The sequence below is a fragment of the Camelus dromedarius genome, chromosome 20 (genome assembly GCF_036321535.1).
Source record: "Camelus dromedarius isolate mCamDro1 chromosome 20, mCamDro1.pat, whole genome shotgun sequence".
Lineage (NCBI taxonomy): Eukaryota > Metazoa > Chordata > Mammalia > Artiodactyla > Camelidae > Camelus > Camelus dromedarius.
Window position 1 is genome coordinate 27765438 of NC_087455.1, and position 12646 is coordinate 27778083.

The 12646-nt window shown below is 32.3% G+C and overlaps 1 protein-coding gene across 29 annotated transcripts in view; it reads right to left on the reverse strand.

Annotated features, from left to right (window-relative positions):
* RIMS2 (regulating synaptic membrane exocytosis 2) overlaps positions 1-12646 on the reverse strand; it is a 511671-nt gene that overhangs the window by 238347 nt on the left and 260678 nt on the right. For 21 of the 29 annotated variants that reach the window (XM_064476913.1, XM_031439443.2, XM_031439442.2 and 18 more), the window contains 3 exons: positions 6946-7076; positions 2595-2766; positions 297-450 (listed from right to left, as the gene is read on the reverse strand). In XM_064476913.1, the coding sequence (XP_064332983.1) occupies positions 297-450; positions 2595-2766; positions 6946-7076 (457 nt within the window). Of the gene's footprint in view, positions 1-296; positions 451-2594; positions 2767-6945; positions 7077-10665; positions 10714-12646 lie in introns of all 29 variants that reach the window. The other 8 variants (XM_031439470.2, XM_064476903.1, XM_064476904.1 and 5 more) reach the window with 1 other exon arrangement.

Consider the following 12646-nt stretch of genomic DNA (forward strand, 5'->3'; position numbering starts at 1 on the left):
AGTGGAAACCGTAATTTCAGATATCTACAGCTATATGACCAAATTCTACTGTATTAGCTGTCTGATTCCTATATTTAAGATTCTAAGAGCTAACTGCTTCATTTTGGTTATACTATGATGAGTGAATACTACAAGCACACAGTTTAGTGTATCAAGCAATTTTAAAGCTTCAATAATAGCTATTCAAATACTAACAGATGCCTGTTAATACTTGTAGTGGTATCTTCAAATTCTATGTCATATACACCATCCAAGATAATTCAATAAATGTATGATAAATTTTACTGGGAACTTACTTTGCAACCTCCGTGTCGGGCTCTCTCCGTGGAGCTGTCGTCGTGACATGTATGGAGAAGGGTGGGGGAGTGGCAATGAAGAAACATCATGGGTCTGAAGTTTGTACCAATGTGGCTCATCATCTAATAGTGCTGTTTCTAATTCAATTAAAATCTACAAAGGCAAGAGACAAAGGACTGTTTTACAACAATAATACAGAAGTTCTCTTCAATGGCTTCATTGTAATAATAATAATTATAATAGTCATGCTGTTAGGTCAAAAGCAAGGTTATGCTGCCAAATTGCCCATGTGTTTGATGATAACTAAATAAAAGATAAATATTTACAACTTCTTATTGATTTAATAGCTTTAAATATCTTAGACATTTATTTTGTAGACCCTTGACCAACTATCTACTAGAGGCTGTTAAATATGCCTTTACATAAATAACACTTATTACTGAAAATCCATAACAATAACTAATATATGTATACTATCATAGTTTAAAAAGGATTTTCGTTTACATCCATTTAACCTTTACAAACTCTTAAATGGGCAGATAAAAACAAATTAGAAGTGCTTACTGTGTGTTAAGAACTATGTCATATGTTATCTCAATTCTCAGAAAAAAACTACTAGTTTGGTCTTATTATTCAGCTTTCACAGATAAGGATACCAAGGCTTAAACAAGGTTTAAAAACTTGCTTTAAGTTCACACCACTGGTAAGTGAAAGAGATGTAATATGAATCAAAGTCTATCTTACTTAAAACTCTGTGTTTAACATACCAAGCTGCTAAGGATTAAAACCAAGAAAGAAAAAAAAATAGATTTTTAATATGAACCATATTATGATTGGATTTTACAATATGACTATTTAATAAATTTACAAAGGAAATTGTCTATAGAAATAAAGTGATTCTTTTTATTTTCTTTTAAAGTCATGTACAAGTATGACAGTGTCTGTGTCAATGCAGATGGGAACTGTTACATAATGATAAACCACTATTTAGCCACGGGCGGTAGAGGAGCAAAATAACCAAGTTACTCTTCATCCTTCCTAAATTTTACCTAGTCATTTTCAAAATTGTGAGCGCTGTTTTCTAAATGTCTACACACACATAGAGATGCACACACACATATTTAATACACATTCTAGCCCTGAGTTGCATACTTCTATCAGTCCCACTTGATTGAAGAGGAAACTAAAGCACAAATATATTAAATAATTTGCTCAAGGACTAAGGCCTCGGAGCAGCAGTGTCAAGAATGCAGAACCAGGCAGCTAGAGCCAATCTCTGCTCCTAGTAACCATGTTAACCTTCCCAACTGGTTTACCACTCTTTGATTCCTTAACTAATAACATTCAGTTTAGTATTTTTATAGATTGTTGTTTTTCCTGTGATATTACCATTTAACTTACTCAGGAAAACTAACCACACTGAAAAAAGACTGAAAGCAATCATCCTGGTACGTTAATGGTGGGAGAACTGCCTCTCCGCTTGCCCTCTCCAAATCATTCCCCACATTCTAGCTGGAAATAATTTTTTCAAGTACAAATGCAATCAAATCATTCTCTTTTTAAAACCTGTCATTTGTTCTCATTATCCACAGAATTAAATCCAAACTCTTAATTATGATATATTAAGGGACATAATCTGATGTCAGTTTACCTCTCAAGTCTCATTTCTTATCACTTTCTCTTCCAATTTCAGTGCAGCTGTCCAAGACCTCCGCAACCCTAGTATCTTGTTATTCCCGGTGCAGGAACGTAACTCCCCTTGACTGCTAAATTCCACTTTCTCTGTGGAGCCTTCCTTGGACCACTTCCCCTCTCCTGCACAGCAATTATGTATTCCTATTGCACTTTCCCTGGAAGAGCATCTGCCACACTACGTTTAACTGTTCCCTCACTTGTGTATATCCCCACTGGATTGTAAATTCCTTAAATAAAGGTATATGCCTTATTCACCTTTGAAGACTCAGTCCTTAGCGCATTATAGATACAGTACTAGGTTTAAAAATATCCATGAATAAATCATTCAATTACTATTGGTACAATCTCTTTGGTAAACTAAAATGATATACACATACTATAAAGACATCAATAAGTTTTGTCTTAAAGCAGCAGCTAAATTCATTCTGTTAAAGAAATTGTTTATTTTTTCAAATATTCAAAACAGATTTTTTTCAGATATTCAAAATATAAAATTTTACTGATAAAATATAAAATTATGAAATTTTATAAAATTTTAGTCATATAAACAGAAGTATTGAGGATGACATGAATAGTCTAAGCTTTAATATAGTTCTAGATACCTCTCCTAAGAATTCACTCTCTTCCTCGCGAACTCGAGCTTGATCCCAGAGGGTAATCTCCAGCATTCGCTCTCGAAATTCCCTTCGGTGGACTGGAGAGTAAATGAATGTTTGGTTCCATTTGGGTTCCAATGTTTTCTTTACTGTTTTAGTTCTTCTCTTGTTTTTATCACTATGAAAAAAATAAGAATATATGAACTTACATAAATACTTTAACTTTTGCCCTAAAAATAATTCATTTAAAATTTCTCAGCAAAGAAGTCAAGTTTTCCCACAAATGTATCACACATTAAAAATATTATAATCTTTAAAATTACTATTAAAATTTATAAGGCATATAATTATACCACTTTATGACTTAAGGATAGCAATATTTCAATAAATCTGGAAAATTTCCATGATAGATAATTTAAAACTTAATCTTTCTCAAAATCTAAGTAAAACCAGATTGAAGAATCTTAACTCTAATTTTTTTAAAAACACATTGCCCTATTGGAAACCTTCAAAATGGCAATTAAACTATTGGTTACATATACTATTATTTTTAGTATTTGTACATATGCAAATACTATACATAGTATTTGTAACTAACAGGTAGTAACTGCATACACTATTCACTTAAACTACAGAAGTCTTATTATATAATAAGTCTAGCAAGTTGTGATGTTCACAATTTCACATCCATAGTTTAGCTAATGAGCAATTGTAATTACATCTTATCAATTACTTTCTTACATACAAGAAATACATACTAGTCCATTTGACATTTATCAGTTCTTTAAAAACAGTAAAATTATTTCTGTGGGAGGAAGTCACTATAATCTGGGCTAGAAATGCAAACTGGCCATCCTGATAGACAGAACTTCCAGCTCAGAGGCTTTTATACTGTTTTGACTACATATTTGTATCAAGTGAATGTTTTTGATTACACATCCCTTTATATATACATATATTTATAAATTATATGCAGGTATTACTATATTGTTGTACTAATATACTATGTTCATTGGTAAATATACAAAAATAAAAATTAAAAATAGGTAGAAATAAAAATTCAAATATTTCTTTCTGAACTAATGAATTATCTAATGCATCTCTTAGGTACATCCATTCTTTTTGGAGATCACTACTCTAGTTTATTAGAGAGGACCACTGGCTGAATGGGAATAAAGAAAATCATCTAGGAAGGTAAATTTAAGCTATCAAAAGAGAAGTGAGAGGTGACAGTGAACTCCAAGTGGAACTGAATTAACTGCTAAAAATTCCCTCAGCACAGCACAGTCCTAGGAGAGCCGGAAAACAGGAAGCAGGGAGAACTGAGAAGGTATAGAGTGTCCCTCAACTGGGGAGGCTGTGCCTTGGTATTTTCACTCAAAAATGAAAGAGAGAAATATATTTTGATTGGTAACCAACTCTAATTCAAGATATAAGAAAGTGTTAAAGCATGCCCAGCTACTTTTTAGAGCACCTAGTACATTATATGGAAAATAATGTTTTGAATGGCTTAACTGACATACTGACATTCTGGACTAAATCTCTTCAATGTGGCCTCACTTCCCCCTTCAGAAAATCTTACCAACAAAAAGGCATCAATTGTTTTCCTTGTTTAAGAAAGTACAGTTGGCCCTCTGTACCTGCAGATGCACAACTATGCCAGTTTATATAAGGGACCTGAGCATTGAAGATTTCGGCATCCGCAGACCAATCCTGAGACCAGACACCCTGAGACTAATCCTCTGTAGACACCAACCAATGACTATAGTCTTTCTCCCGGAAAAATTGTCAAGGAAAAATAAATAATTCATACCAAAACCACAAATAGTCCTTTATTCATGTATAAAAACTTGTGTTAACAGAAAAAAAAAAAGTTGAGATGATATGTAGTGCTAATACAGCTATTCGAGTTAACCAGAGAGTTATTTCTCCATTAAGGGTAAAACCCTGACACAAATCTATTGATTAAAATAAGCTTAAATTTGCCTAAATAGTCCTCAAATTCTTGATAACTGACAAGGAAACTCAGCTGAGAAATAATATGAGAAAAAAAGTATTTAAATGTTTCTCATATTCTTTCACGTTGAGAAAAGATAAAAACCCTACATCTGTAATATAAAGGAGTCATTAAAGGGACTTTCTCTTTCATTTTAGCTCTGTCTGCTCAGAAAGTGGGGGAAGGACAGGGGTATGTAAAATAAAATAAAACTAAACAAAAATAGCAAAAAAAAATTATAATTTAAGAGACTTCTATCATCGTAAAAAGCAAGCATTTTTCTTCAAAAGTTTGAATAAATAGAAACAAGTTGTATGTGTGCATAAAAGCATAGATGGGAATGCAGCATTTCCTGCAGGTTTCTATGACTGCATTCTAAGGATGCTTATACAAGTAAACTAGGTGTGCTCTGAGAAGGCAAGTGCCTTGGCCTGCATCCAGGATGGTAGGTTAATATGGCTCTGACATCTGTCATCCAATTGAAGTTTAAGCTAGATTTAACATTCAGTTATTGGATATCCTCTTCTTCTCTTGCAGTTCAAAGTGGGACAGGAAGGAAGGGGGCAGGGCACAGCCACTGAAGGAATGACACAGCAATTAACACCAAGATGGCAGAAAAGTCAACTCCCAACAGACCTTGAGGCCCAAGATGGTAAGAGATTTGACTTCCAGTAGACATTAAGCTTCATTATACGCTCATTGTAATATATCAACATGGTAAATGGCACTCCCACAGGCGCCATGACAGTTCTCAGGCTAACCATAAAAGTTCAAAAAGTGGGTGATAGCCCAATTCCTGGGAATCCTCACCCCTTTCCCAAAGCAGTTGGAATAATTCTCCACTCATTAGCATATGAAGTCCATAAAAACTAACAACCCCCACACTTTGTGGCTGCTCTCCCTTCTGAGTGAGAAGGACTGCAGTCTGTCAATAGAGTGTATATCTATTTTTACTTTGCGCTCTGTCAATGGAGTGTATATCTACTTTTACTTTAACCTCTCCCCTACCTCTCCACTCCCCACGCCTTGTGGCCTCTCTAGACTTCTGAGATGACCTACACTCTGTCTATGGAGTATGTAGCTCTCTGAATAAATCTACTTTTACTCAAATGTGGCTTGCTGTTGAATTCTTTACTGTTTGAAGCCAAGAACACTCACCTGGGGTGGGGAGCGTCCCAAGAACTCAATGAGACCTGGGATACGGCCATCCTCTCGCTCCACATTCTCCTGTATCTAGTGTATCCCTCTCCAAAATACAACCTAAGTTGTTAGAAAACAACCTTCTTCAAGTACACTTCATAAGATAAAATTTTATGGCGAACAGTTTCTAATAGCTTTAGATGTGACACTTGGACATAGTTTTTAAGGAATTTGTTTTACAAATTTCACTTCAAAATATGTATCAAAGAAAATGTAAGGCCTTTGTTAATTGCCTATTCCTTTCTTTTGTCCTTTTCTTTGTTGAGATTGTTCTTCAGATGATGCTTTGGCACTCAGCTCAACACTGATGACTTTCAACCTGAACTAAGTAAAAGATGATTAAAAAATGTATAACTATGATTAAGTTCACATCTGTGCCCAGCTTTTTACAACCTAAGAAAAGTAACCAGACCAGCCCTGGAAGCAAGGGATCCAGAAGAGCTGGGGAAAGGGTAATTGGTGCATTACTTCTTTCTCTTTTCATGATGCGTATTGAATAATCTCCTTTATTTGGTATGTGCCTAAAATTAAGAATGATTAGATGATTTGGGGATAAGCTATTTCTCCTATCCTGATTCCTCTATTTAACTCAGGATTATCAATATCAGGTGTGTTGATGATCATGGACACAAAGCAAATGACACTTTAGGAAGCTGATTCTTGGTCTAGTGGTAAAGATTCCTTGGTGACATGGGTGATGAAATACAAAGCACATTCATTAATTTTACAGAATATAGAGAAATAATATCTTAGTAAGAGGAGACAGAAATTGTAGAGGAACATGATGAATACCCTTTAGTACAATTTCCAGATTTTTACCTCTGTAGTTTGTGTTAAAAATGCATTTGATTTAAAGGAAAATAATTTTTAATGAGTTTGATAAATGAAAATATACATTATTTAAGATGTAATCTGCACAACCTAAAATAAATATTTAATAAAATAATCTATATTACAAACATTTGATATAGGCTTTAAAACAATCTCAAAAGTATTTACCATTATTATTTTGATTCTTAAGAATCATTATGCTTATGTTAAACTTCATAAATATCTTACTGGTATGATATTTAAAAATAAATGATATAGAATCAAAATACCACTGCTATTAACATTTCTCATTTATTTTCAAGAATATTTATTTTTGTTTCATATCCTTACCTTCTGTCTGGAAGAAAGTAAATTTTAACATAAGGATTCCTTGGCCTCCCATCTTCCCTGGAAGGGAGATCCTTTGCTCCCAAAATTGTAACTATTAATTGGTGACCAACCTTGTCAAACCATAGTTTTATCTGAAAAGCAAAAATATTCATTTATCAGTTTAAACATTTACTACTTTAGTATAATGCTTACATTCCCAATCTTTGACCCATTCTCTTACACTAATATTAGCACAGAATATAACGTCACTTAGTAAATTGCAGTTAAGATAAAAGGATATGCTATAATAACTTCAATGAATAGAAAAAAATAATTCAGATATTTTAATTTGACTGATAAATCACTTAGGCTTTTTGTTATCTAATTAGATATTAACATGCACATAATAATTACACTACCATAACTAAGGACTTTATATAGGATTGCTCTGTCTCTGCCTTTATGCAAGAACCCCTATAGTTCATTTTGTAGGTTCCCCTAAATAGTGAGTTCAGAATAAGTGCTCAAATTAATTGAATAGATAACTTCTTTATAAGGCATTCATAGGGAATTTTTAAGCAAATGTTGTATAACAGCAAAGATTATAAGCAATTGGGAATTATTAGTATGTTTAGTCAATAGACTAGTTTGTATTTAAAACTGTAATAAATTCATCTTTTAAAATTTCTTACACAGACATAGTCTCTTTTTCATTTGTGAAGCAAATGTATTTACCCTTAGAATAATAAGGGTATATTTTATAATTTGAGATGACAAAATTAGAATAATTTGTCTAAGCCATAATTAAGGATTAGAACTTCACATTCTACTGCTAAATTCATTTAACAACTGTCACCTCCCACACACATACCTCATACTCCCACACCTGGCTAGCTGAGTCTAACATGTCAATATCTGTGATGACTATGACTCTGATCCACATTTGGTTCAAAACTCAGCACATCTCTGACCACTATCTTAAAACTGAAATTGAATTGGAAATTTGGGAAAAGTTATATTTATGTAATATATATTATATGTATATGTATATTTCCAATGCTTTGATTTTTTTCCTTTAATTTGGATGTACAATGTTTGCAGCAGTTGAAAAAATCTAAATATACATTTCATGTCAGTCTTTTCCTATCGTCTCTAAAGCAGACAGCTCTGGGTCAGACTCTGGGATATATAAATAAATATTTACCATATACAAAAAAACATACAAATATATATATGATATATTGGTAGTTCAGTTCCAATTGTAACATGGCTTTGTTGAGTCCGTCACTTTAAATCTTAGAGAACGAGAGGCTGAGTAAGACATTAGAGTCAGACGACTAAAGGCCCGGAAGAGTATATAAAATTATTTATATGCTTTTCTTTTTGGTCAAGTGGAATTAGCCCTCTTATAAAAATAATTACAAGACATATGTAAATTTTAAAAATGATTATGACTACTCTTTAAGTCCTTATGATTAATGCAGGTATTACCCTGAGGCTGTGTAACAGAGTTTTCTGAATGGAGTTGCTAAGTACAGACTCTAGACAAAGTTTTTTCTAAACTGTGGTTCACAAAACTGCAACAGTATTAATCTGGCTTATCTGCTTAAAGGTTACAAATTCCTGTGGCCCACCTCTCATTATTGAATTGGAATGAGGCCCAGAGAATTTGCATTTTAACAACTCCTCCAGGCAATTCTCATTGCCATTAAAGCTTGAGAACCACTAATTCAGACTAGGTGACCAACGACCTGAAAAAAAAGCCTCTAACATTTAAATGGAAAAAAAAGTTCAAATATTTGCTTGCCAGACAATATTAGAACAAAGATGCAGATAAGACAGGTGGGGAAAAAGAGACCATTCTGGCAAAAGACATGAGGAGGGGGGGAGAAGTCTCATATACGAGATGAAAAGGAGATGTCAGGGAGCATCATGGTTCCTCTAAATTTTGTGACCAAAACCACATCAATTTCTGATATTCTTTGTTTTCTATAGTAATAAAAAAGCTTATGGTTTTCATTTTTCCATGATATTAAAAAATCCCTCTCTGAGGATCACAATATGAATATTAGGCACTTCAAAGAGAAAAAACTTCTGAAAGGCTAAAAAATTTGTTTTCCAATAAACCAGACACTTAAGAAACAAAGAAAAAATTACTATTATTATTATTAGACTAAGCTCGCAATTATTGGAACAAATCAGTGATTTCTATGAGTTTTTTAAGGGACTGAGACTAAGCCTTTATTGCTGTCTCCACAGGCAATATTTTTGCTCCTTTAAAAATCATCACAGCCAAACATTTAAGATATATATTTCAAATGCCTGATAGATAGTATTATTTTTAGATTTTCTTATGCCATGGGAAACCCAAAATATCACATATTAATTATATTCATTTCTCATTCATTCTCATATAAACAGATATTAGGCTTTTATATTTTTACATTATTACTTTCCAGTTTATAAAATTATACTTTATAAATATTAAAATAATAGATATATAAAACAGGCACATTTTAATTTTACTGATTTTTTAAATTAAAATTATACTTTTTAATAAACTGTCGAATTGGGCATTTGATCAATAACCCTAAGTTTCATTTTGTACTATAGGACTTGCATTGAAGTTTTTAATAGATATCCAGTTCATACTATGAAAACAGAATTATTTTATTTGCTAGATTATTTATCACATTCCAAAATATCTTCTCTGTGCTTTTTCAGTGAATGGTTAGAAAATATCTGTTGATTCCCCCAAATATAACAAATGTATTTCCACAATTGTAGATATGACATACTTCTTATTTTACCTCAATTTCATTAATAAAAATATTGATATCATTTTAATTGGTTTAATACAATTATCATTCCAGCTTTATTTACCAGGTAACCATTTTAAATTAACCAAGCAGAACCTGAGTTGTATAAGTAAATATTTTACAGTACATGGTATTAACTAGGAGAGCTTTATTTTTTTAAATTTAAACTAAATTAGTATTATTGAAAACTGACAACAACCAAAAAACAAAACCATGCAGCAAAGCAAGGAAAAGCATACTACTACTTTTTTAAGAAAACTATATTGACATTACTTTACCATATAAGGGTTTCCTAATGAAAAGAGGCAAACAACTTGTACCCAAGAATTACAATAAAATTAAATGGAATCACAATTACAAAATGTAAACAAAATAAACCCAATACATTTCATCTGGATTGTGATTTTGTTCTTTTAAAGTAATATACTTTTCAAAAGTTGAACCTTATATATAATATGCATAAAATTCATATTTTAGATAAGGTACAAATTTATTTGCCGATCTCCTCAAGGAGCTTTTGCTTGGAAAATGCAAGAGAATGTAGATGTTAAGTGACATAATGAGTGATTTAAAGAGACAGCAACCTTAGAGTAATAAAGGAACGTATCAACAGTACAAAGTCAGCTATTTCTGTCAATGTTACAAATATAAGTGGAATCTACATTAAATGCCAACCTGAAACCTAGGAGTTTTAGTATTCTCATCATATAAAATCACTAACAAAGATTGTCTCTTTAAATTTTTATTGTATTTTAATCTCCATGCAGAATTTTACAAGCTGGCTCATAAAATGATTTGAAAGTCAGTAATATGGTTCGGAGCAACATACCAAAAAAAGTTTTCCTACTACGCATTTTCCAAAAACATACAAATAAGGGTTAAAACACAACTTTAGCTTCTATCAGGCAGACAAGGCCTTTACCTGAACCCTAGGAACAAAAGGCGTTGTTCTTCTACTAAGGCTTTGGCTCTGGTAAGCAAAATTAAAGAAAAAAGCAATAAAACAAAACCAAAAGGACAACACGCTGGAACTAAAAGACCAAAAGTAAAAAACACATACAACTATCCCTTAAATACATTTTTCCATGGCAATATATATGTAAATTAAGTAGTTCAATGCAATGAATAAGTTAATTTTCCCAAAATGCTAAAATGAATATAAAAACTATACAAAATCTTATAATTTTTAAATCAGATTTTTAAATGTAAGCAACATAACAGGAATTAGGACTGAACGTAAAATAATATATTCGGGTTTATATATTCTGAAAGAATGAGTGTAAACATAATACGAGAGTCAAGATATTCCAGGTTTCACCCTTAAACACACCACATCGAAAAAAATCATAGTACAAGAATTAATTAGATGAAAATACACTATAGAATTATTAGTGATAAGTCATCTGTAGAAGAAATTATGTAACTTTTCCAAAATTATATGTCTAACAAAAGTCTAAAATACACTAGCCAAGTTGGCTTTAGCATTCCTTAAAAGAATAAACACAGAAAGATTAATGTATACTGGAGCAAACTGGATTAATTAGTTGATTCATACTTTAAGAATCTATACCAGGTTCTAGTATTTAAATACCATTTTCAGATATTTATTGTGTACCACGTGAAATTATACGATTTAGAGCTAATTATACTTATTGATGACAATAATATCTCATTTCTTTTTATTTATACAGTTCTTTATATTTTTCAAGCCTTTACTGACAGTTTGTTGCAAATTTATTGCCTCCAACAATGCTAGGAGGTGGCTGCTGTTATTTCTAACAGGTAGATGAGGAAACAGAGACGTAAGAAAAGGCTAAATACACTCACCCACACTGAAACAAAAAAAATAAGATAGTGTAATAGAGCCCGGTTCTGATTAAATCACTCCATTTCAAATTCTTAAAGACAAATTTCTTTCCTCTTCTAACTTATTTTGTTTTCATTTTGAAACAAGTCTCCCAAAGATACCACAATCATCAGAATTTTCTGCCTTTATTAAGGAATGCCAACAGTTAAAGCAGGAACAAAATCAGATGCATGTCTCTGGGTCTGGGAATGGATTTCAAGGCATTTAATTTTTGTCCTTTTACCAAGATTCCATCCCATTTGCTCACATTTCTCATGGATGTCTAGCTTGTCTAATTAACAGCTGCAAATAGTTAAAGGCTTCAGACTTTTCCACTGCTCTACAGAAACAGATAATAGGTACTAGGAGGACTGTTGTCCAATTCAACCATCACCAGGCAGACACTGTTTAAGACATAAATCTAAAACCCAAAGGCAAGCAGACCTGAAGAGCAGATTGTCATTCAATCATGAGTCATCTTTTTCTCTCCTCAAAAACAAAGACAGCTTCAAATCTAAGCTGCCTTCTCTTTTGTGGGGAGACATTTCCGAAGGAAGAAAGGAATGTTTAGATATGGAGTGAGCTACTCATTATCAGTCTGCAAAATCCTAAATGGATAATTCTCTGGCCAGTGGGTAAGAGATGGGTATGAGATTCACAGAGATTAATGAGGCATGCTGAAAAAAAGGAGTAACAAGGCACTCAATTTGGAAATAGAATTTCTTTTTCTTGCCTTCTCACCTTTTCTACCTGTTTTAGACCAAAAATATCAATGTAATGAAAGATTTTTGCAAGTAAATATTACTTCATAAACTAAAAGATTTACTTTAAAAAAAGTACTTTGAAATAAAGTAATCCTTTAAACATTTTTCCATTTTCTAAAATGATCTTAAGTGAGCAACTCACAGATATTTGAAATCAACCATCTAAAATCCATGTCAATTTAAACCTAATCTTTTCCTATAAGCTTACACATTAAACTTGGCTATATAAACGTATTTTGTTCTGTTAGCTTTTTAAAAATTGAGGTGAAATTAAAATAACATGCAATTAACCA